The sequence below is a fragment of the Drosophila melanogaster genome, chromosome 2L, assembly GCF_000001215.4.
Source record: "Drosophila melanogaster chromosome 2L".
Taxonomy (NCBI): domain Eukaryota; kingdom Metazoa; phylum Arthropoda; class Insecta; order Diptera; family Drosophilidae; genus Drosophila; species Drosophila melanogaster.
The window spans coordinates 18996789-19021123 of NT_033779.5; the positions used below are offsets into that span (position 1 = coordinate 18996789).

The following is a 24335-nucleotide window of genomic DNA, read 5'->3' on the forward strand; positions in this document are numbered from 1 at the left end:
AATTCCTATCAGATACCCAGATTTAATTGAATAAATACACATTTGTAGGGTCAAAAACACTTTCTTGTTTCATAGTTTTTAACCCTTATATTCTACGAGGAAAGTGTACAATTATATATGTAAAGCTGTATTGCCCAATTTTCTGGCTAATAACATATAAACAATGTGCCTTAACTACAAGTCATATATCTTAACGATACTTGAGGATTGAAGTGAGACTTTTGTTTATATGTGAACGTTCGTTCTCAAGTTTATAATTTCGGTTACTCGTTCTTGAACTTATGTGTTTGCTTTTAAGTTTTTTTTTTTTTTATCGTTCGTTCCTAATTTAATATCGAAACTTAATTTTTCTCTCAGTGTCTTAATAAAAATTATTATTATTTATTGTATTTGGGCGACTTCTTAAATTCTGCACATGCCGGTGTTTTATGTTATTAAGGTTTAAGTTGAAGTCTAGACAAAATGATTCAATAAAACAAAGTACAAATAGTAAGTACATACTTTTATATCTTTTTATCTTTAGCATATCATTTAAGGTTTTTTTGAACCAGACTGGTATTCAACATAAAGCCATTATCTTCAAAAAATATAACCGAAATCTAATCTGGGTTATCTCCGGCGAATTTAGCACCGAGAGCTAATCATGTTGCTCACACTCAGTACCTTTAAGATCTTTTCTACGCGCGGACGTATTGCTGTTTAGTTGAATTTCTGGCATTGCAATTTAATAAATTAGTTCGTTGGAAAGCATGTTATACGTTGAAAAGTGCAAGTGACTTCAAGCCTAGAAGGTATAAATATTTTTGATCATTCGATCCGACTATGTCTGTCCATATAAGCGTCGAGATCTCGGAAACCTACGTCAACAAATTACAAAAAGCTTTAGATTCTTGGTAACGACTTCTTTGCAGAAGACCAAAAATGCTGGTCATTATATTATAGTAGAAGTTCAAGATTTTAAAGTGCCAGTGACGTTGAAGGCGTGTGGAATAAATTTTACCTGAGTAGCAGGTATCTGATAGTCGGGTAGCTCGACAATCGTATTCTGTCCCATTTTAGACAAGCTGTTTAATGGCTAATTACTTATTGATTAGAAAATCATTAATTCAAATTTATTTCTTGCTGTCTGGATTGTTTCACTTGCATAATATTTGTTATGTAGCGAAACATAACGTAGTAATCGTAATAAAATGCAGTCCTTTAAGAATGAAGATCTCCCGGAGAATCCTCGAGAACGATCGAATATTTTTTCTGCGTTATCCTTTTGGTAAGATAGTGCAAACGTGCGACGCCAACATATTTTTCAAGTGTGAACAATTTTTTCAAATAATTCAGGTATACCATTCCCACTTTTATTAAGGGGCAAAAGGTCACATTGGGTGCAAAGGACCTTTACAGGGCCTTGAAAGAGCATAGGGCCGGTAAGTGTTTTTGGTGTATATATAATAATATTTTCATATATACATCCTCATATCTCTATTTTGTGCAAAGAGTCGCTCGGCAACAAATTATGCTCTTCCTGGGCGAATGAACTGGAGACCAACAAGAAGAACGCCAGTTTGCTCAGAGTACTCTTTCGTGTTTTTGGTCGGTACTTCGTCTTCCTCGGATTGGTTCTCTTCTGCCTGGAGGTTATACTCACGGTGCAGCCCATGTTTCTCATGAAGCTTATATCCAGCTTTTCCAATCCTAGCCCAACATCCAATGGAGTGGCATATGCCTACGCGGGCGGAGTGATTTTAGGCTCTGCACTCAAAGTGATCCTTATGAACCCGTACTCATTCGCCGTGACTCACCTGGGTGTGTTCCTTACTTATTGATGTTGCTCAAAGCGTTTTGTAAATTAGTTTTCTAATCCGTAAACTGCAGGCCTTAAGATTCGAGTGGGTGTGAGCAGCATGATCTACCGGAAATGCCTTCGATTGACCAAAACAGACCTGGGCGAAATATCTACCGGACATATAATCAATTTAATTTCCAATGACCTTGGCAGAATGGACACCTTTATTCAGTTTACCCACTATCTTTGGTTGGCCCCACTGCAAGCGCTAATGGTAACCTATTTGATGTACCAAGAGGTGGGGTCCGAGAAATTCATATGGGATATGTAAAAACCTTAGTTTGTTTAATAGATTGGAATCGCTGCCGTGTTTGGCATGACCTTTATACTGCTCTTCATACCCCTTCAAATGTATTTGGGCAAAAAGATCTCTGGGCTGCGACTGAAGACAGCTATCCGGTCGGACAAACGGATGCGGATAATGACCGAGATCATCGCTGGCATTCAGGTGATTAAAATGTACGCTTGGGAGCTGCCGTTTGAGAAAATGGTGGCCCATGCCCGCCACAAGGAGATCAACTCCATCCGGCACGTGGCCTATGCGAAATGCCTCATTTGGTCCTTCAACAGATTCCTGACTCCAGTATCCATATTCCTGAGTTTGGTAGGATTTGTGCTAATGGGCAGGTTCCTTACAGCGGAAGTGGCCTTTCTCATCACAGCCTATTACAATGTTGTACGCACCAACATGACAGCATATTTTTCAGTGGGTGTGACGCAAACTGCAGAAACCCTCGTGTCCATTAAGCGGGTTCAGAAGCTTTTGCTATCCGGCGAGGTAGTGGCGAAGGATGAAAATGTAGTTTCCAACGGGGCTGAGGAAGATCTTCAGGAGGCCAGGGAAAAACTCTTAGTGACTCCCACACCAATGCGTGCTCCCGAGAAGCCTCCACACAATTCGGAAGATTGCGTATCCATAAGTGAACTAAAAGCCAAGTGGACCACGAACTCGCCCGATTACACGCTAAGTGGGGTAAATCTGCAGGTCCACGCTGGTGCATTGGTCGCCATTGTGGGTCACACCGGCTCCGGAAAATCCAGTCTGATACAAGCCATTTTGGGTGAACTGCGTGTCGAGTCGGGAGAGATCGAGGTTACTGGATCGATGTCATATGCCTCGCAAGAGCCGTGGCTTTTCTCCGGCACCGTGCGTCAGAATATTCTTTTTGGTCAGCCAATGGATCGTCGGCGATACGATTTAGTGGTGAGGAAATGCGCGTTGGAACGAGATTTTGAGCTACTTCCCTTGAAGGATAAAACCATATTGGGAGATCGCGGAGCATCGCTCTCGGGTGGCCAAAAGGCGAGAATCAGCTTGGCAAGATCTGTTTATCGGGATGCGTCCATCTATCTGCTGGATGATCCTCTGAGTGCCGTAGACTCCAGCGTGGCCCGTCGACTCTTCGAAGAGTGCTTGCGTGGCCATCTGCGAGATAAGATTGTCATCCTGGTCACCCATCAGTTGCAGTTCCTGCAGCAGGCCGACCAGATTGTGATCATGGAAATGGGCAAGGTAAAGGCTGTGGGAACGTATGAGTCGCTTCACAAATCGGGTTTAGACTTTGGCATCGTGCTGGATGATCCTGTCAATGACAATGAGGCGGCGGAGGACCGATCAAGAACCTCCAGTATCACGGACCAACGGCGCAGCAGTGTGAAATCTGTACTCTCCCATGCGGAATCCTGTCCAGAGGATGTAGGGGAGGAACAAAAGATTAACCTACAGCGGCAGCAACTGGGTCGCAACGGCTTAGGAGTGTACGTCGATTATTTTAGGGCAGGAGGCGGATTCCTCTCCTTTTCTGTGGTAATGACCTTTTTCGTGTGCTCCCAGGGCCTAGCCTCTCTTGGAGATTACTTTCTGTCCCCATGGTAAGGTGTCGTTTACTTTGTCACTTTCGAAATCATTTAAAATTCGTAATCCCTATGCTTTTAGGGTCTCAAGAAATGAGAAAATGGTAGCTCATAACTACACAACAGATGCTAAGGATGCGGACTTCGAAATGCACGCTGCGTACATATATATGTTGATTACAGTGCTATCCATTATGGTGACCATAAAACGATCCTTTCTGTTCTTCAACTTGGCAATGAGGGCCTCTATCCAGTTGCATAACTCAATGTTTCGAGGGATCTCCAGAGCTTCCATGTACTTTTTCAACAAGAACCCTGCGGGAAGTATCCTTAATCGGTTCTCTAAGGACATGGGTCAAGTGGATGAGATGCTGCCCACCATAATAATGACCGTCATCCAAGACTTTCTCCTGTTTGGCGGCAATATTATTGTCATAGCCATTGTCAATCCCCTCTTTCTCATACCAGCACTGGCTTTTGGAATAGTTATATACTACCTGCGTTCCTTTTATCTCAAAACTTCGCTGGATGTAAAACGCTTGGAGGCCAGTAGTAAGTGCCTAATGACCAACTAATTACCACTTGGCTAAAACTTTCTTAACTTTTGACAGCTCGATCTCCGGTTTACTCACATTTCGCTGCTTCTCTTAATGGCCTTTCCACCATTCGTGCATTTGGGGCCGGAAGCATTCTGGAGGCGGAATTCGATGGCTACCAAGATATGCACAGTTCCGCCTCCTACATGTTCATTAGCACCTCGCGAGCCTTCGCCTATTGGATGGATATATTCTGTGTGCTCTTTATAGCGATGATCACGCTGTCCTTCTTCATCTTTCCACCATCTAGTGCAGCCGATGTTGGCCTGGCTATAACACAGGTATACGACCGGAAGCACATTCACATATGTCTGATTTTTAATATAATTTCCATTTATTCAAGGCCATGGGCTTGACGGGCACGGTTCAGTGGACTGTCCGCCAGTCGGCAGAGTTGGAAAACACAATGATTTCCGTGGAGCGGATGATTGAATACGAGGAAATAGAGCCAGAGGGACCACTGGAAGCCACGGCTGACAAAAAACCACATGAATCTTGGCCAGAGCAAGGAAAAATAGAATTTGTAGAGCTGAGTCTGCGTTACGAGCCGTATCTGAAATCGGAAAGCGTTCTAAAGTCCCTCAGTTTTGTAATAAAGCCCAAGGAAAAGGTTGGCATCGTGGGACGAACCGGAGCCGGCAAATCCTCGCTGATTAACGCTCTATTCCGCCTGTCCTACAACGATGGATCTGTGCGCATAGACGATAAGGATACCAATGATATGGGTCTACATGACCTGCGCAGCAAGATCTCAATCATACCCCAGGAACCAGTTCTGTTCTCCGGCACAGTGCGACACAACTTGGATCCCTTCGACGAGTATAGCGATGACAGGCTGTGGTGCGCGCTGGAGGAGGTGGAACTCAAGGATGTGGTGGCCAGTGTGGCCACTGGCCTGGAGACCAAAATCACAGAGGGTGGCTCCAACTTTAGCGTGGGCCAGCGCCAATTGGTGTGCCTGGCACGAGCTATTCTGCGCGACAACAGAATACTTGTGATGGACGAGGCGACGGCCAATGTGGATCCCCAGACGGACGCTCTGATCCAAGCCACAATTCGAAACAAGTTCAGGGAGTGCACCGTCCTTACCGTGGCCCATAGATTGCACACCATCATGGACTCGGACCGTGTACTGGTGATGGATGCTGGAAGAGTTGTGGAATTCGGGACGCCCTATGAGCTTTTAACTGCCGATGATACTAATGCCTTCCAAGACCTGGTCAAGCAGACGGGTCAGGCAACATACGACACTCTCCTGAAGATTTCTCAACGGGTAAGAGTAGGCATCTGTAAACGAATTCATACATATATTTATAAAATTTCCTTTTTTAGGAATTCGAAAAATCTGAAAAACCGAGCCTTATGCTTCCCTCTTGACGAGCCGAAATCGCTAATGAATAATTAATATCTCCCCAATATTACTCCATTGAAGCTTTCACACTTTCAGTTCGGAAATTGATTTTTTGCACATTAAATATATATAAAAACCCTATTGTTTTGATCATAGCTGCAATATTGGAATACGTTATAGAAATTATATTTATTAGATGTGTACATGAGTACGTGTTATCACAGCTGACAGGCGCGATAAGGACAAGAGTAGTACTTGTAGACTTAATGAGGTTTTCCTCATTTAGTGATATGATGAATAAGATATCTATGGAATTTCCATTTGTGGTGGGGCAAGCTTAGAAAGCCAATCATTTAAATTGAAAATAATTTATTGCACTAAACTTCAAGAGAATAGGTAAAAATGTATTGCTGATACACCTGGAAGGTGCAACCGTTGTCAATATAATATTAATAAAATTTCTAGATAGTAGAATGTGATATCTAAATTGAAGTCGATACATAAAAAGATAAATAAACAAAGTAATTACACTTTATTACATGACTAATGACATATCGGTCCGAACTCCACCCTAATGTTTCAAAAAGGTGCCTAAAATTAAATTTTTTTTAATTTAGCAAACATGAATTACATTAGTATAAATAATATGTAATACTATATTTTTATTTAAAATATAATACATTTTCAACACAATAAATACAATAGCATAGGACAGTGTAAAAAGGGCTACGATAGGATGGGAAATAAATTAGAAAGCCGTTATCTTATCTTTGAGTGGTCCACTCTAATGCTCTGAAGGCTGAAGTGACCATGTAAGTAAACATACATACCTGTGTGTGTGTATCTAAATCGGCGCGCTTTTGCACACACACACGCACGGCCCTTGCGTCAGCCGGTCGAACAGCTGATTCGGCGCTCAACGGGCATTCGATTTGGCATCGAAGCGCTTGCCATTCGCTACCATTGAACAGAATGATTGGAAAAGCGGGGCGTCGTGGACGGCTCAAGTGATTTGTTGTGTTTTGCGATTCGTCCGAATGGAAAGTTTTCCGTTGTCAGTTGTTATCATATTGCGAAATTGAGATTCAGCATCTGTCGATAGTTGATGAAATTCGCGTCTTATGTTGCTGCCTACATACAGTGCACGCTTATGAGTGATGAATTGCTGATAAATAAGAACTGAATTCCGCGTCTTTTGTTTATGAGAACTTGTGAAATTGCCTGCACATTTACATAACCATGCAGGCCAGTAAACTTCCACCCAATCCCCGCGAGTCGGCAGGTATCCTATCCTCGCTCATGTTCTGGTACGCTCACGTTTCATCCTACCGCTAAGAAGTGTTTCCTTTGAGCACATGCGTACATACATATGTACTCACCTATGAATGTTCTTTTCAACTGCCGCTGAGAAGTGACATCCGAAGACAACCGTTATCGGATACCACATATTGTTCGTAGCATAATTCAAAGCTAGCCACAGTTGCGAAAACAATTTACACAATTACTTTCCTATTCCAGCTTTGCCCTGCCCATTCTGTTCAAGGGTCGCAAACAGACGCTTCAGCCCACGGATCTGTACAAAACGCTGAATGAGCATGAAGCAGCGAGCCTGGGCGATGAGTTCTTCCAGGGATGGGAGGACGAGGTGGCTCGGTGCCGCCGAAAAGGTGATTCCGGCCGTAAACCAAGTGTCCTGCGGGTCATCGGACGCGTCTTCGGCTGGAGGCTCATTATGTCCGGTATAACAATTGCCGCCTTGGAACTGGGAACCAGGTAAGAGTCGTGGACTTTATCAGTCAATGTGTCACTTATAATTTATTCGGATTAATTTGATTTATTTCAGGGCCACTGTGCCGCTTCTTCTGGCCGGACTCATATCGGAGTTCAGCGAGCATGGAAACGGCCATAGCTACAATGCCCAAATTTACGCTGTGCTCCTTATAGCCTGTATCTTGGCCAGCGTTCTTCTAACCCACCCATACATGATGGGAATGATGGTAAGTTCAGTAACTTAATACTGAAGTCAACTTGAATGTAATTGTGTTCTCTCTAAATTCTTGCAGCACTTGGCCATGAAAATGCGGGTGGCAGTAAGTAGCGCTATATACCGAAAAGCCCTGCGGCTCAGTCGCACTTCGCTGGGAGGCACCACAACCGGACAGGTGGTTAACTTGCTCTCCAACGATCTTAACCGCTTCGATCGATGTCTTATCCATTTTCACTTTCTGTGGCTGGGGCCATTGGAGCTGCTGATTGCCTCCTACTTCCTGTACGAACAGATTGGAATGGCTTCCTTCTACGGAATCAGCATCCTAGTACTCTATCTACCACTGCAAACCTACTTAAGCCGCGTAACATCAAAGCTGCGGCTGCAGACGGCACTCAGGACGGATCAGCGAGTACGCATGATGAACGAAATCATCTCGGGCATCCAGGTTATCAAGATGTACACCTGGGAGCGTCCATTTGGTAAACTTATAGGGCAGATGCGGCGCAGCGAGATGAGCTCCATTCGCCAGATGAACCTTTTGCGCGGCATCCTGCTCTCCTTCGAGATAACCCTGGGTCGCATAGCCATCTTTGTGAGCCTTCTGGGATTCGTCCTGGGCGGAGGCGAACTGACGGCAGAGCGCGCCTTCTGCGTCACCGCCTTCTACAACATCCTTAGGCGTACTGTGAGCAAGTTCTTTCCGAGTGGAATGTCGCAGTTCGCTGAACTGTTGGTCTCAATGCGTCGTATAACTAATTTTATGATGCGGGAGGAGGCAAATGTAATAGATATGTCGGAGCGAAGGGACGAAAAAGCCGAAGAGGAGCAACATTTACTGAAAGAAGTGGAGAAGAGGTCTTATCCCGTTGGCATTGGCAAGGAACCAGATACCTTAGTGGAAATCAAAGCCTTGAGAGCACGCTGGGGCCAGGAGCAACACGATCTTGTCTTAAACAACGTCAATATGTCGCTGCGGCGCGGCCAATTGGTAGCTGTGATTGGACCCGTGGGATCGGGCAAATCAAGCCTCATTCAGGCTATTCTAGGAGAGCTGCCGCCTGAATCTGGATCGGTACAAGTCTCGGGAAAGTATTCCTACGCCTCCCAGGAGCCCTGGCTTTTCAATGCATCTGTTCGCGACAACATTCTATTTGGCTTGCCCATGGACAAGCAGCGCTATCGAACTGTGCTCAAGCGGTGTGCCCTGGAGCGGGATTTGGAGTTGTTGCACGGTGATGGGACAATCGTGGGCGAGCGCGGAGCTTCACTGTCCGGTGGACAGCGAGCGAGAATATGTTTGGCCAGAGCTGTTTACCGCAGGGCGGATGTATACCTTTTGGACGATCCTCTCAGCGCAGTGGACACTCATGTGGGTAGGCACCTGTTCGATGAATGCATGCGCGGCTTCCTGGGCAAACAGCTGGTGATACTTGTCACCCATCAGCTGCAGTTTCTGGAGGACGCCGATCTAATTGTTATCATGGACAAGGGTCACGTCTCGGCGTGCGGGACTTACGAGGAGATGCTCAAGAGCGGGCAGGACTTTGCCCAGCTCTTGGTGGAAAGTACCCAGAACAGCGGGGGAGGGGATGAGATCATAACGTCGCCGAACCTTTCCCGCCAGAGTAGCGCTTTAAGCACTAAAAGTTCCAATGGAAGCTCATCCTCGCTAGAATCCATGGTGGAAAAGGAGAAACCAAAGCCCAGTGCGGTGTCGTCGCAGGAGTCGCGCAGTGGTGGTCAAATTGGCTTGTCCATGTACAAGAAATACTTTGGCGCAGGCTGCGGCGTCCTGGTTTTTGTTGTCCTGATAATGCTGTGTATTGGCACTCAGATTCTGGCGTCTGGCGGGGACTATTTTCTTTCCTACTGGTAAGTGTTTGAAAAATCTGAAAATATTTATATTTCTAAATGGAACTCTTTTTTAATAGGGTTAAGAACACAGCTTCTTCATCAACGCTGGATATCTACTACTTCACTGCCATTAATGTGGGCCTGGTCATTTGTGCTTTGCTCCGAACTCTGCTTTTCTTCAACATCACCATGCACTCCTCCACTGAGCTGCACAACACCATGTTCCAGGGCTTATCACGCACGGCTTTGTACTTTTTTCACACCAATCCCTCCGGTCGGATCCTCAATCGATTCGCCAATGACCTGGGTCAGGTGGATGAGGTGATGCCCGCCGTTATGTTGGATTGTATACAGATCTTCCTCACCCTGACGGGCATCATCTGCGTGCTGTGCGTGACCAACCCGTGGTACTTGATCAACACCTTTGCAATGATGTTAGCATTTTACTATTGGCGCGATTTTTACCTGAAGACGTCGAGAGATGTGAAGCGCTTGGAGGCCGTGGCTCGGTCGCCGATGTACTCGCACTTCAGTGCCACTCTTGTTGGACTTCCCACAATCCGGGCGATGGGCGCCCAGCAAACTCTGATCGGCCAGTATGACAACTACCAGGATCTGCACAGCTCCGGCTACTACACCTTTGTTTCTACCAGTCGTGCCTTCGGCTATTACCTAGATCTTTTCTGTGTGGCGTACGTGATATCGGTGATACTGCACAACTTCTTCAATCCTCCTCTGCACAATGCTGGCCAGATAGGTCTGGCAATTACCCAAGCACTGGGTATGACAGGAATGGTGCAGTGGGGCATGCGTCAGTCTGCGGAGCTGGAGAACGCAATGACCTCAGTGGAGCGAGTCTTAGAATACAAAGATCTGGATCCTGAAGGGGATTTTAATTCGCCTGCGGAAAAGCAACCTCCGAAGAGTTGGCCCAAAGAAGGAAAATTGGTGACCAAGGACTTGAGCCTGAGATATGAGCCCGATACCAATTCGCCTTGTGTGCTGAAGGGACTGAGCTTCACGATTCAGCCCATGGAGAAAGTGGGCATCGTAGGACGCACAGGTGCGGGAAAGTCGTCCCTTATCAATGCACTTTTCAGACTATCCTACAACGATGGAGCAATACTCATCGACAGTCTGGACACAAATGATATCGGTCTGCACGATTTACGTAGCAAGATATCCATTATTCCACAGGAACCCGTTCTGTTCTCCGGCACAATGCGATACAACTTGGATCCCTTCGAGCAATATCCCGATGATAAGCTTTGGAAGGCCCTCGAGGACGTCCACCTCAAGGAGGAAATTTCGGAGTTGCCTTCGGGTCTGCAGAGCATCATATCTGAGGGCGGGACCAACTTTAGCGTAGGCCAACGCCAGTTAGTCTGCTTGGCAAGGGCCATTCTGCGCGAGAATAGAATCCTAGTTATGGACGAGGCAACGGCAAATGTGGATCCTCAGACGGACGCCCTGATTCAGGCCACCATTCGAAACAAATTCAAGGACTGCACAGTACTCACGATAGCTCATCGTCTAAACACCATTATGGACTCCGACAAAGTTTTGGTGATGGATGCTGGTCACGTCGTCGAGTTCGGTTCTCCATATGAGCTGTTGACCGCGTCAAAGGCTAAAGTGTTCCATGGAATGGTTATGCAGACGGGAAAGGCCAGCTTTGATCATCTACTGAAAGTTGCAGAGAATGTAAGTACTAAAGTCGAAAATTTCATTAATAAACTAACTTTTCCTTCTATTTTAGACCAAACAAAACCATATTTGAAGCTAACATTTTTATCATATTAATGTGTTTGTCTACGTAATGTATATTGGGCCCAATTGTAATGGAAAGGGAATTTCGTGGTCATAGATTCAGTTTTATAGAATACAAAACGTTTGTACTTAAGGGAGTAAAGCAAAATGACAATGTTTTCTTTTAAATAAAATGCTACTTAAACAACAAGAATCACGTGCCAAATCTTTTGATGATAATCCCAACATTGCTTTCACTGAATTTACCAAAACAATAGTGTTTTTATTTTAAACTTTATCTCTGCTCATACAAAACTTTATTGTGTCGTCTTGTTCGATTAAAAATAAATGTTTAGGCCGTCTCCAGCGAGCGGATGATGTCCGAATCTCCAGGATCGGTGATGGACAGGGTGCACACGCGGAAGTATTTACCACAGGCGGTGCCCAGCTCGATGTTGGTGCCGCTGTAGTGCTGGACTTCAGTCTTGGCCAGCATAGCGTAGTACTCGATCTCGGACTTCCTGCAATGTGAAGAGCACATGTTAGTACCGATATAAAGGCGCTTGGAACAGATGAGCCATTGGTTCGAGCGTCAGAAAGAGTCTCTAGTATAAAAAGGATTCGTCAAGGCATTCGGAATCAATAGGATCATCATTATGGGCAGTAGACTACAGCTAGGTGTTTATATGCCGGCTTCTTACCCCAAGTGATGTGCATGCCCGTTGTTGGAGGAACCATTTGGAAGCGCCGTAGACTAAAGCGAACCAGTCCCGAAGCTTGAGATTGATTGATTGCACTGCTCCACTACTCGGAATCATACTTCTCAGTCAGCTTTAAGGGCAGACTCCATATGGTTCCATCAAAAACGTGGTCACTTGGGCACAGTGGAAACCTACTGCTTAGCAGCAGACGCATGGGCATCTCACCTCAGGGCGGGCGTGTTGCTGGCGATGAGCACCAGTTTGGCCTTGCCCTGGCGCAGGGTCTTCAAGGTCTGCTTGTAGCCCAGGCAGTATTTGCCGGACTTCATCACCAGCGCCAGACGGGCGTTGGTGCTCTCCAGAGCCTTCTTTTGTTTCTTAACGGCCACCATGTTGATAGTTTGGGTTAAAGCACTGCAGGCGATAGAAATTAGTTAGTCGAGTGATTCTGTGGAGCCGGATGAAAAATTAAAACACCCACCTTCGTCGGCTGACAATGGCAAAAGAAAGAGGAAGAACAGGCGGAAATGGGTACCACGTTTGTGTTGGTGTGACCGACGGGGGGATGCGAGAAAATACCACCAATTAATACAAATAGGGTTAAAATACCAATTAGCGTGTACACAATCCACAATTAGCGTGGACACGCACCGAAACTATCTTTTAGCCAGTACAACCTCCAAAGTTATGACGATTGGTAACGCCGTTTTCGACTTCGAATATTTGTAGTTGCCAACCTTCTTGAAGATTGTATGCGTGCGTGAATTTAAATTTTTTTAAATCGTGATAATGCGTCGAGCAACAATCTAAGCTAAAATTAGATGGCACGGCGTTTATTGATGCGAAACATATGCAATGCCAACAATCTTAATATGATTCTATGCTTTAGCTCTTTGAACCTTTAAATGTTGGCCAAGCACCCAAAGTGTTGAACTATAGCATGTGTTTTATTTAAAATCTATTTGTGATAGAGCTTAAAACACTAAACAGTGGGTGTGGGCATTAAGGTATCTACAACTGCGTGATTGGAAGAGACCCAGTTGCTTTGTGACGGCTCACAACCCCGGATTGCTGTGTCAAGCTTTTACGTCGAATTATTGAATAAATAGTTCCGCACGGCGAACGGGTCGGCAACGCCAAATGAATTATACAACGTGGATTAGGGAGCTCCAAGGAGGGCGGCACGGAGCATCCTCATCCGCATCCTCATCCGCATCCACATCCGGAGTCAGAGTCAGTCGCAGACGGCTACCGGCACGTGACGACACCACAACCCAATGCCAACCCATGGCCCACAGTCATAAAGTTGCCTGTTTGGGAGTCCTGAGCTCATCATCATCGGCTCGTTGCGTGCGTGCGCACTCGACTCGCTTCCAGACAATCTGTGGCCTGGGCCGGCTTATGAATGATGCACAGGCTGCTGCTGCTGCCGCTGCCGGACGGGCAGGAGTGAACTTTTCAGTTCGGGACTTCAACACTTCGATTGTCGGGCTGTAATTCAACGCCATTTACGTGGCCGCATGCTGTCAGGAATGATTGCCGCCTGCACCACCGTGGGTGGTGGCGCCTCGTCTGGGTCGTTACATCCTCCACCTCCACTGTCCTATCATTTCCATTCCCCTGGCGACGCGTGCTGCTGCACAAATAAGATTCAACCTTTGACATAGAGTCCGGAAATTCTTTCACTAGCCGGCTGTCTTGATGGTTGGATGCTTGGCTGCTGGGAAGCTGGGATGCTGGGATCTCCTTGCCAATAGCCACGGGGGAGCTCTGAACTTCCCCCGCGAAATTAAGTCCAAGTCGCTGCGATGATGAAGTTGCGAAATGCTCATCGATCTGTGTGGCTACTGGTCTCCCACATATAGTAAAAGGTTCTATTATAGGATTGACTTAAATCATCTCCCTGTGGTAGCTTACGTGATATGGATCGTTAGCAGGACATAAAATTTAAGGCAGGATTAGGATTTTATATTTTATTATCCATAAGGTTCAGTCTGTATTTTGAACCATTTGCTTGATAGCAAATTATTGTTATAGATATATGCCAATGTAACATAGTTTTGACTAAATAATAGCTTCTAATATTTGTATCTTATCTAGTTAAGACTTACATATTGAATAATCAGTTCAATAAATCACTTCCCACTTGATCTTTGAAACAGAGATCGAAATATCTGTGTGTTTGCTTTAAGTCACCTACATCCAGACCTACAAATACAGCCCCCGCCCTATAGTTCACCCAAATAGGGATCCACTTCCGCTCTTGGAAGCCATGGCGTCAAACACTGTGCAGATGACCTTCGATCGGCTGGTTCAGCTGCCAGGCGTGACGGGGGCAATCCTGATCGATGGCAATGGAGTTCCGGTGCGGACCAATTTGCCAGCGAATGTGGCCCGCATATACGCCGATCGGATGAGGCCACTGGTGATTCTGGCCCGATCCATGGTGCAGGATTTGGAGAATGGGGACGAGCTGAGTTACGTGCGGCTGCGCACCCGCCGCCAGGAGACGATGGTGGCCACCGAGAACGAGCACACGATCATTCTGATCCAGGACAACCGTGTGCTCGACGAATCCTGGAGGAGCAGTGTCGCCTCGCGGAGAGCCTCGGCGCTCTAACGGCTTCGAGTTCAGTAGGGATCGTAAACCAGCTGCGCCAGCGGGTAACGACCACGTCCTGATGTCCTGGCTGAGAGAAGTCCTTGCACGGACGAGCTCACAAATCCAAAGTACAGAGCTGAAATTGTGAGCCGGGACATTGCTGTGCTGGAAGAGCACGCAAAAATAAAATCCACATACAGGCGGGGTAAATTGTGTTTGCGTACCCTCATTGGGAGTCCAGTAGGCTGTTGTCGAAGGTCGTGTGCCTCCAAATTGTTGTAGATATCAGTAAGTAACAGCAATACAAATATTTTATTATTATGGTTTGGCAATATACGTAATTTAAACATTGATATATTAGCTACACACCCGGAATATATGGTTTGAATTTGAAAACCTTGTAGTATATGGCCGTAAGTGATCCTCGTAGCTTTACCACTTGGCCTAGCCGGGATTGGGTATTTCTGGATTCGGTCTGCAGGAAAAGGAGGAACACATCCTTCCATCGAGTTCGTTTCGATTGCTGGCAACAACCGGCTGCCGTCACGCCATCAAGCATTCATGCCAACAGCAACAACAGAGTGGATAGAGGGGGGATGGCAGGGGCTGAAGGACCCGCAGAGCAGCCTGTCGCCTGCACACTTACACATACTCGTGGGCACGCACACACCCTCAGCCTCAGCACACTTACACAGCAACACGCCGGGCTTTACACGCCTCCGCACGCGTCACACGAAAGCACGAAACCAATTTAAGCACCCACATTCTCTCACCCAATTAGTCGCACACAGTTCACCCACTCCCACACCCACCCACACCACATCCATATCCTTGTCCACATCATGGCATGACCTCCTCCCACTCGCTCGTCCCGCCCACGCACACTCTGTCGAGCTGGTTGTCGTCCTCGTCCTCGTCCTCGTCCTCGTCCTCGAGTCGAGCAGAGTCGAGTCGAGTTGAGTCGAGTCGTTATCCTCGCGTGCGCACGCTGCATGCTTTCTGGCTGAGCTCGACTACTGGGAATTTTGTTGGGCATATGGGTATCCATGATTGCTAAGTTTAGAATATGTATGGAATGTTTTCGGTATATAAATCGCATGGGAAAATTGCTAAGTTATTAGATAGACATGTTTATGCAACAGGAACTGTATAGACTGCACGTTCTCCTTGATTATATACATAGGTATCACCCAGTCCGCAGGCGTTAATATGCTTGCGCTGTTGTTGTCATTGGGCCATCATCAGCGCCATAAGTAGCAGTCAGCAGTTGCCTCCGTCAGCGGCAGCAAGTTGTGCCGTCTGCTGGTGATGGTGTCGCCGTCGAAGGGGCGAAGCGGTGGTGGCCAGGACTTGGGGTGCCAGGATAGCCGGAGTGGCAGTGGCAGGGGAGCTTGTGCGCAGCCACAGAAATACCAACAGCCGTACAGTTTGTGTGTGTCTGTGTGGCACTGCCACTGGGAGTACGGACTACGTATTAGGGGGCGAAGAATGAAGCACGAGAGACGAGGGACGAAGGACTACGGACTATGGACGGGGACGACCAACAAGCGACACGATAATCTCGCACGTCGCATTTTTAGTTGCTGCTCCTGCTGCTGGCACAGTCGTTACTGCTGCTGTGTGGAACGTACTTGTTGTTGCCGTCGGGCTGCCACACCCACCCCGCCTGAGTTCCCCGCCCACCGCTCGAGTCCTGGAGTCTGGTCCTGGCAGAAAGCCAAATGTGGCAAGTGGCTGATGTTGCTGCCATGCCTCTGCCATTCCGCCCCTTGCTGTTGTCCTCCGTCGTTGCCGATGTTGCTGCTCTACTAGCTCACCGGATGAGGAGCGGGCGGGGACTGTGAATGGTATTTGCCAGGACTTCGCTGCGATGTGGAATTCTGTGTCTGCGTCGAGTTGCCTCCGTCCAAATGTGGGGGATGTGGTCGATGTGGAGTGGGTGGCGAGCGACCGACAAATGCTTTCGAATTGCCATGACAATCAAACCGCTTACACATACAGTGGGGCAAATCGACTTATTTTTGGACTATGAGCTTCTGAAGTTGCCAGGTAAAGTAAACTAACGGAATTTTATAAGGCGGAATATTCCGTTCGGCAAAAGTTGCTGTACCACTGAATCAACCAGATGCCTTTGTACTATATTTTGCTTTGTTTGCTTGACGTTTTGCGAAATTTTGAATATAGCTTAAAAACTTTTTCTATGCTTTTCTAAGTTGAACTCTTACACGATCTATATATATTTCTTCTCAAATCTTAAGTACAAACAGAATTCTTTGCTAGGGAAGAATACTTCTGCCAGCTATGAAATGTTCTTTTCAAAATCAATGATTATTATCGAAATTTCAACCTTCACAGATTTAAAAAGTAAATTGGTAGGCTCCCAACTTATTATCTAATATAAATTATTAATGAATCGAAATCGAACTTATCTGTTTTCTACTTATAAGTAGTTGGTCCCAACTAGTAAACTATCATCCAGATCTCTAAGACGTAAAACTAATCTGAATGGCATCCCATTTGAAAAATCACCTTTCTGGAATTACCCCGTCAGTCTTATTTGTTGCTTGCTTTTTGGGTATAATCATATCCCGATGGGAGCTCCAGCAGGTATGGCTTTATCCAAGTGGAGTAGCCCCAATTAATGCCACACTGGGAGGCAATATCAACAAGCGCCTGTTCCTGACGACGACGACAACGACGACGATGCTCTCGAGGACCAGGAGGCACACTTCAGCCAGCGCCTTTTTCATGCCGTTGCGCCTTGGCCCGTCTGCCCAAGTGGGTGGGATTGAGTGGGTGGGTTGGCCTGTATGGGTGTGGTCTGGTCTGGGCCTGTTTATTATCGCCCATCAGTGGGCGCCCCAACCGCCTTTCTGGTGGAAACTTCGCGCTGTCGCCGCGTCTTGTTGTCGAGCGAACGAACGAGGATGACAAATAAAAAAGTTTGGCACGGCACGGAAGCCTGCTGGCGGCATTCGCATAACGATGTCGGTGACTGCGGCGATGACTCCTGCCCCTGATCCAGCTTCAGCCCCACGTCCTGCTCCTCCGTTTCGGTCGCCCGTCTTTCAAGTCCTGCCGAAGCCCAAGTCCTGTGCACAGACTGGCGCACTTTTGAAGTTTGAGCTAAGTGACATGCTGTTTATTGTCGAGAGTGTTAAAATGTGCGCCCTGTGTGTGTGTGAGCCTGCCTGTTTGCCAGCCTTATCCTGCTCCTGCGACCGTCTGTGTGCCATTTGGCAAGTGTGTGCGTGGGCCACCGCCACTGTGCCGAGCAAGAAATTATAATGCCAAGCTTGAACACCGCACGCGCGCTCTGCGCCGCCAGTGTCGAATGAACACTGAAAGATGAAATGTTAATAAACATTTTGGAAAATTCTCAAAACTTGTAGAAGAGTTGCAGGATAATGCTATGAGATTTATCACGCATTTCAGATACCTTTTACCTAGAAAACAGCTTATAAATTAGAAGAATTGTAAGTTCTTAATTACTAATATATCTCTATCTTGGCCACTTTTCGAATAAAATAAGTAATATATAAATTTTTAAATTCTTCCTTATTCGCATATTCATATTCGCTCAGTGCGTCTTTTCACTAAAGGTTCTGCATGTTTCGGTTCACGCTCTCGCCGCCATGCCGCCAAATACATACAAACAGACAGGCGACGACGGCGGAATAGGAATGGCTGCTCCTGGCACGGTTAGCTATGTAATCCATGAATGTGCCACAGCGCAGAGGAGTAAGGACACCGAACGCAGGACGAGGTTGGAGCACCACGCCAGAGCTGCCGGCTGTGGCATTGCGATGGCATCGGGCCAGGACGATGGCGTTCGTTCGTTGGCTGCCTGTGTCCGTTCTGTCCGCTCTGTCCGTTCTGTCCGTGGCACGTACTTTAGAAATTCCATGCAGATGTGCGCCGCACGCCGAGACGTGTGTTTTGATTTTCAGGCCAAAAAGGACGGGGAGGAGGAGGAGCCCCCCAGAAGGAAAACAAGCAGCAAGAGCCGCGGGCGGGGGCGACGATGCGGTTGGTTTGGTTTGGCAGGTTGCGAGTTTCTCGGGGCGAGACGAGGCGAGGCGAGGGCACGGAACTGGTTGGACTCGGAATGGGACTCCTGGCAGTGGCAACGCACGAAAGAGCAGCCAAGCGAGCAAGCCGTGAAAAAAGTGTCGACAAAAACAGCAACGGCAACGGCAACAGGACGACTTTGGGCCCCCAAGGATAACAGCAGCAGCTGCACTTGTTGGTGTGAGTAACGAGCGATGCGGACGCGCCTTTTCCAGGGGATTGGGCGCACATTGTGGGCTGCTGTTTGCCCGGGCGCCCCCTTTGGGTAGCTTGGTGGGATTTTGTTGGGTAACCCACCCAACACTAACGGAATAATTGCAGGCAACTCCGAGCGGAAGCCAGACGAACAGGCGGCGGCAGCTTGCCTTTGCTTTTGCCTTCGGAGTTGGCTGATTTCGCACATAGATACCCCCTCCCCAGCAAACCCAATCTCACCCCACCCCCACACAGACGGAGGTCGAGTCTGGGCTTACGCCTTATTGTTGTGGCCGTGGGTGGTGGGTGGTGTGTATGGTGGTGTGTGGTGGTGCTAAGTGGGTGGCTGTGTGGCCTTTGTGCTGTTCTGCGGCGACATGGATGGTGGAAAGCTTCAGCAGCAGAGGCTCCCCATTTGCAGGGCGCTTGGCAAGTGTCGTCTGGAGTGTGGATGTTCACTTACCTATTATCGGGGAGAATCTCGGGTCGATTAGTCGGTCAGAACTACTTTAGCCACTTATTGTCTATGTACATATAATTACGCACATGGTTGCCCCAAAAATCTCTGCTAAGCGCGTTTGCTGCGCAGATCTTGGGATCAAAACTTAAAGCAAAAAGAATCTAAACATATTTTTTGGAAATCCTAACAAATCGAAACTGCGTTGTACTGCATTCTATTTATCTATGTATATTATGAAATCAAAGTTACTAGGTCGTAAAATAAAACTAGGTTAATTGAGCTCTTAATATAAGTAATATATTAAATGTATGCCTTTAAATTATATGGATTTTTTACTATAAGTGTTACCTGAGAACTAAAGTATTAAAACCATGTTCTTTAAATAAATTAACTTTCCTTAAATTCTACCCCTTACAAAAGTTATACTCTGCTGCTTAGGATGATCATATCATATTTAATAAATATTTTCACCTGCTATTTGTCTTAGGGTATTCAACAATGCCAAACCCCTTTTGATGGTTCCATTGTGGAAGTCTGGTGGATTTAGGCATTCCATGCCTGTGCTGTGCCGTTGATGGTTCTCCATTCTGGTTGAAGCCCTGAAGCCTTCTGCTTTTGCCGGGCAAGGACCGACGGAGTATGGCTTTTTAGCCGCAATGCCGCTCCTGTGGTGCGATTGTGTTAGTGTCAGCGAGCGAGTGTGTGTGTTAGTGCGAATGCGATTGCCATGGTGTGGTCCTCCACGTCCACCCATCCATCCGTTACGTGCGACCGTCTGCTAGGTCCCTCCGGCGCCTTCCCCTCGCAATCCCTTTGGCCCGTAGAGCCTGGCAACATGAGAAAACTTTGAAACCCGAGACATGATAACGGCCCAGAGAAGGGATTGGCCGGCGAAGGGGTCGCCGACAAACGGACAGACGGACGGACAAGGACATGGAAACGGACAAGGACCAGGACACGGACCAGGACACGGACACGGACACGGACAGTGGCGACTCGCTGCCCCGAACGAGAGTGGCGGTGGCAATGTCTGATTGTCAGTTGGGGGTCCATGGGCATCCGTGGTGAGTCGTTGAGCAGTTGCCACTTGCCAGCTATAGAAAATTGTCATAGGAATCATCGTCGGCTTCGTTAGAGGTGGCTGTAAATGTGGATGTGGCCTTAGTGGTAATTGTGGGACATTTTGTTGCCAAAGCGGTGGAGCAGTGTTGCGGAAATGATGGTGGGTAGCAGGCTCCCTTGTTCGCGTATGTCCGTGTGTGTGTCTGAGTGTTTGGGCGACTCTGATTGCCGCCACCACCTCAGCCGAGATAAACGTTGAAAGCAACGACCACGACGGTTGCCTAAGGATCACGGGGTAATCCGGCGGGTCCGTGCGTAACTTTTTATACCCAAGGGGGAGAACCCACCACCCGTCGTCTGTCACAGGTGGCGCGACTCCAAGGCTAAAGGTGAAGAAGGGCAGGAATGGGGAAATTGCTGGTTGGGATGGGGATGGTGATGGGGATGGAATGAGATGACTATGACAGTCGGTTGCCGGGCAGCCATAATAGCTAAAGAATTACACACTCACACTAAATTGGCCGAGGCAGGAAACGCCGTCGTTGCTTCATTAAGCTAAATATTTCACTTTGATGCCCCAGACAAGCAGAAGAAGGAAGGATGGGGGCTTTTTGGGGACCTTTACGCCGGCGAATCCATTGGTTAAACACCCACTGATTGTAATCAATGATTGGTAGTCCATGCCGACAGTATAAAGGATGTGTAATTCGAATGTTTGTGCGTTTATTGATATATATGTATGTATGTTGCTTAGTAATATAATTCTGTTTGACATTTGTAGAACTGCCTTTTATCTGCATTTATAGTAAAATACTAAATCATCTTAAAATGATTTAAAAATATTTATTCGATTGTATACGATTAGAGGTTAGCTGGAGATAATGAAAGCTACTTATTTGTGTTATAATGAGGCCAGTTTCGTAAAGTGCGAAGAGTTGTTGAAAAGTTCTTTAGAAATCGTTTTAGATTTCAGGTTCCAGGAAATACATATTTCTTGAAATGCATAGCAGAACCCCTCTGATTTTCTATTGAACGAAGAGCTTGTCCTTTTTTTTTTAGAAAACTCCTTCCCTTTGTGCCACTGTAGCAGGATTTTTGTTGTTCCTTGTATGCGCATGTATTTAAGTGGCGTCAGCGACAGACAGCTGAATGTACACTTAGCTTGCCTCCATCTGAGTGGGCTGAGTGGGTAGAGTAGGGGGTGGTGGGCGGATGTGGATGGATGAGGGTGCTCCCGCAGTCCTGGCATGTGGCTGGGGGTATGGGTATTTGCCAACGTATTACTTGCTACGCTCCGACATCTAGCTCCGGGGTAATGACAGGACTCAGTGAAGCAGAGGAGCGGCAGCAGGAGCTTAACTTCCTAACACGCCACCAATTAATGGCCAGAGGGGAGCTGGAAGGGGGAAGGTCTGGGGGAGCCGGCACGAATGTTTGCGGATTTGTGTTTGAACTCGAAGTCAACAACTTAAAGACGCCGCCACGCCCCGCGCAGAAAAGTTGGCGAGTGGGGGTCGCGTGGGGAGACAGCTTTTCCCACGTCTCAGCAATTATTTCGCAATTACCGCTGGATGGTGGCGCCTCCATCGTTTCTATGAATGCTATTCTTGTGGCGAAGCGGTTTTCTGAAAACTGCGCTAAAAGTGGCAAATCAATATGGAAAGACGAGGTGCAGAGCGAGGTGCCAAAAGCGAAACCATAAAATATTTCTGACGGTCGTCAGTCGAACCTTTTTTTTTGGCTGCTGGTTGTTGCCTTTTTTCGATTCATTTCTTTCCTTTTGCGCCGCACAAATGCCCACACAACGGGACACACTTTCACATTTACACGGGTGTTTATTCCCACACGAATGTGTGTACGTGTATAGATGTATAATCCATACACATACAGCCAGACAGCGCCCCGAAAAGCAGACCGCAAACAGCCTTGATGACTGACTATTGGCTCTGGCGCCCGAGCTCGAGACCGAGTTCGAATCCCACAGCTGCGAGTTCCACACTTTATTCCCTCCACGCGATGCACTGAAAAAAGTGTATTTCCGATTTCAAATGAAGTGGAAAATTTATCTTTTTTAAAGAATTTCATATTATTTAATACCAGTATCGGTCTTAATGGACCATGTCCATTATCTAGTCATTTTTAAAATTATATGAACCACACCGTCTTCTAGTTCAAAAGTATCAAGGGATCAAAGGATCATGCTGAGATGCCTGGTCAGAAAGAGTAAATAAAAGTTTACATTGGTTATCCTGTAGCAATTGATGTGAACGGGTAATGCGATTAACACTGTCTTCTAGCTCTCAGGTATCCGGCTCAAAGGACCGTGCTGACTTACATAGTCAGTAGGAGTAAATAAAACGTATCGCTGGTTATCTAGTATGCACAAGTATCTGGCTCGAAGGACTATGCTAAATTACTTAGCCAGTTCGATAATTTCTCGTAATTTTCTCCAATTTTAACCATTTTCTCGAAGTGCAGCTTCTGTGCGTCAAAGTCGCTCTGCTGCGTGGCAGGTCACGCTTGTTTGCCGGCAGTCGGCGGGCGTGGTGCCTGGTGGGTGGTAAGTGGTGAGTGGTGAGTGGTAGCTGGTGGGTGATGCCTGACGCCTGATGAGGGGGCGTGGTGGGTCAGGAAGTGGGCCTGTGGTTGGGGATGTCAGACAACGACTTTAGACGGCGGCGGGTCCAAGCTCAGACCTTGTTGTTGTTGCCGGCTCTGCTGCTCGTTTATATTCGCTCATTCGTTTTCTCGCCTCCCCCTTCCCAATTTTTCTTTCTTTTTTTTTTTTTTTGACGCCGCCAGCGCGCGTGCTTTTTGCGTCAAATTTAATGCGGCAAAAGTTGTGTGCGAAATGCGGTGTGCCCGACGGGTGGTGGAGAGTGGGGGTAGCAAAGTGGATGGGGCATGGCTCGTGGGTCATCCGGTAGGTGGGTTTGGGCTTGGGCTTGACATGTGGCAGCCGGAGGCAGCATAGGAAAAGCAAAAGCAGAAGCAGAAGCAAGTCATTGACGCGCAAAAGGGCGCCGCCGAAGCAACACAAACACTCGGAAAACTCGACGGCATTTAAAACCAACACGCCCACACACTCGAAATTACTCATACAGTGGTTTAGTAGTAAAGCAATTAAAGGGCTCTGCGATATCCAACTGAATATGTAAGAGGAGGTAGAAATGCTTTTTTAACGACAACGATTAAAGCATTTTAAAGACAGGAATAACATTTAGGTTCAATTTATACCTTCAATATACCTAAGAATAAAAATGGTTTAGTTAATTTTCATTTCTAATGAATAATTTCTTTAATCATAATTTCATTTCCCTTTGGTTTACTTTAGATAAATGATTGCGAATGGTCGTTTTAAGTGCGTTCGATTAGTGGCTCCATTCATAGCAATTCTCCCAAGTTATTTTCGTACAAACGACCACTGTGCATCAGGGGAAACTTTTGGCACTTGCCGTCAGCGCTGAACGAATAAAAAATGGTAGGCAACCTTTTTTAAACTTTAATTTTGCAGCCAGGCTTTTTGGTTGGGGCTGTGCTTTTGTGTTTGGTCTGATTTTGTTGTCCCAAACTTGTGCACTGTGAGTTAGTTGCTGTCATTAGGGATTAGGTCGACAAAATTGGTCGCACTTCGCCCATTTCGATGCGGACCCTTTGCATGCAACGTTTGCCAGTCAGGCAGCTTGCAGCAATTTTGTTTAAAGGACGGCAGAGGAAAACAAAAAAGTGTTTCCTACATTCGAGGGTCAAACCTGCAGAGCGCCCATTGTTGCCGTTGAAAAGCAAAGGACACACGACTCACTCGAAAAGCCAGCCGAGTGGAGCGCGTCAGTGAAAGAAATCCCCCGAAGAATTCCTCTAACAAGGATCTCGAAAACCTATCGGAACGGAATTGAATTGCGTTCATTAACATATCCGGAAATCAAAAGACATACACTTAAAAAAAAACATTGGATACTGTTATCTATAAGCTAATACATTAGATAAAATTTATATCAGCGTTCATATCT

At 46.7% G+C, this 24335-nt stretch overlaps 4 protein-coding genes, 2 long non-coding RNA genes and 1 other non-coding gene across 11 annotated transcripts, besides 1 other annotated feature; 4 read left to right on the top strand and 3 right to left on the bottom strand.

The window, feature by feature from the left end:
• Positions 1-659: 659 nt before the first annotated feature.
• CG31792 (uncharacterized protein) lies at positions 660-5925 on the top strand. 2 transcript variants are annotated; one of them, NM_001273619.1, is made up of 10 exons: positions 660-791; positions 1163-1267; positions 1336-1421; positions 1492-1800; positions 1870-2078; positions 2133-3712; positions 3777-4246; positions 4306-4571; positions 4634-5563; positions 5623-5925. In NM_001273619.1, exons 2-10 carry the CDS (start codon positions 1191-1193, stop codon positions 5665-5667), a joined length of 3972 nt encoding a protein of 1323 aa, NP_001260548.1. In that variant the 5' UTR covers positions 660-791; positions 1163-1190; the 3' UTR covers positions 5668-5925. The 2 variants fall into 2 exon arrangements, with proteins under 2 accessions (NP_001260548.1, NP_724148.2); NM_165270.2 differs by having other exon boundaries at positions 5623-5772.
• Positions 1001-1050: a mobile genetic element.
• Positions 5926-6578: 653 nt separating the features above from the next.
• CG31793 (uncharacterized protein) lies at positions 6579-11446 on the top strand. 2 transcript variants are annotated; one of them, NM_001299153.1, is made up of 6 exons: positions 6579-7091; positions 7160-7414; positions 7485-7638; positions 7705-9503; positions 9563-11189; positions 11245-11446. In NM_001299153.1, the coding sequence occupies exons 2-6, from the start codon at positions 7374-7376 to the stop codon at positions 11263-11265; spliced, it is 3642 nt and encodes a 1213-aa protein (NP_001286082.1). In that variant the 5' UTR covers positions 6579-7091; positions 7160-7373; the 3' UTR covers positions 11266-11446. The 2 variants fall into 2 exon arrangements, with proteins under 2 accessions (NP_001286082.1, NP_609930.4); NM_136086.6 differs by having other exon boundaries at positions 6579-6948.
• On the bottom strand, positions 11243-12518 carry RpL30 (Ribosomal protein L30). Of its 3 annotated transcripts, none has more exons than NM_001273621.2 (3): positions 12417-12449; positions 12161-12349; positions 11243-11755 (listed from the first exon to the last, which is right to left on the bottom strand). In NM_001273621.2, the coding sequence occupies exons 2-3, from the start codon at positions 12325-12327 to the stop codon at positions 11587-11589; spliced, it is 336 nt and encodes a 111-aa protein (NP_001260550.2). In that variant the 5' UTR covers positions 12328-12349; positions 12417-12449; the 3' UTR covers positions 11243-11586. The 3 variants fall into 3 exon arrangements, with proteins under 3 accessions (NP_001260550.2, NP_524687.1, NP_724149.1); NM_079948.4 differs by having other exon boundaries at positions 11445-11755; positions 12417-12518; NM_165271.3 differs by having other exon boundaries at positions 11501-11755.
• snoRNA:Me28S-A2113 lies at positions 11823-11895 on the bottom strand. Its single transcript, NR_003762.1, has one exon. It is a non-coding gene; the product is annotated as a snoRNA:Me28S-A2113 (small nucleolar RNA).
• Positions 12519-14077: 1559 nt separating the features above from the next.
• robl37BC lies at positions 14078-14744 on the top strand. The gene has a single exon (NM_136087.3). The coding sequence runs from the start codon at positions 14208-14210 to the stop codon at positions 14553-14555; it is 348 nt and encodes a 115-aa protein (NP_609931.1). The 5' UTR covers positions 14078-14207; the 3' UTR covers positions 14556-14744.
• Positions 14745-15113: 369 nt separating this feature from the next.
• Positions 15114-15466, top strand: lncRNA:CR45292 (long non-coding RNA:CR45292). The gene has a single exon (NR_124377.1). It is a non-coding gene; the product is annotated as a long non-coding RNA:CR45292 (long non-coding RNA).
• Positions 15467-22607: 7141 nt separating this feature from the next.
• On the bottom strand, positions 22608-23083 carry lncRNA:CR44184 (long non-coding RNA:CR44184). The gene has a single exon (NR_073799.1). It is a non-coding gene; the product is annotated as a long non-coding RNA:CR44184 (long non-coding RNA).
• Between the last annotated feature and the right edge of the window lie 1252 nt (positions 23084-24335).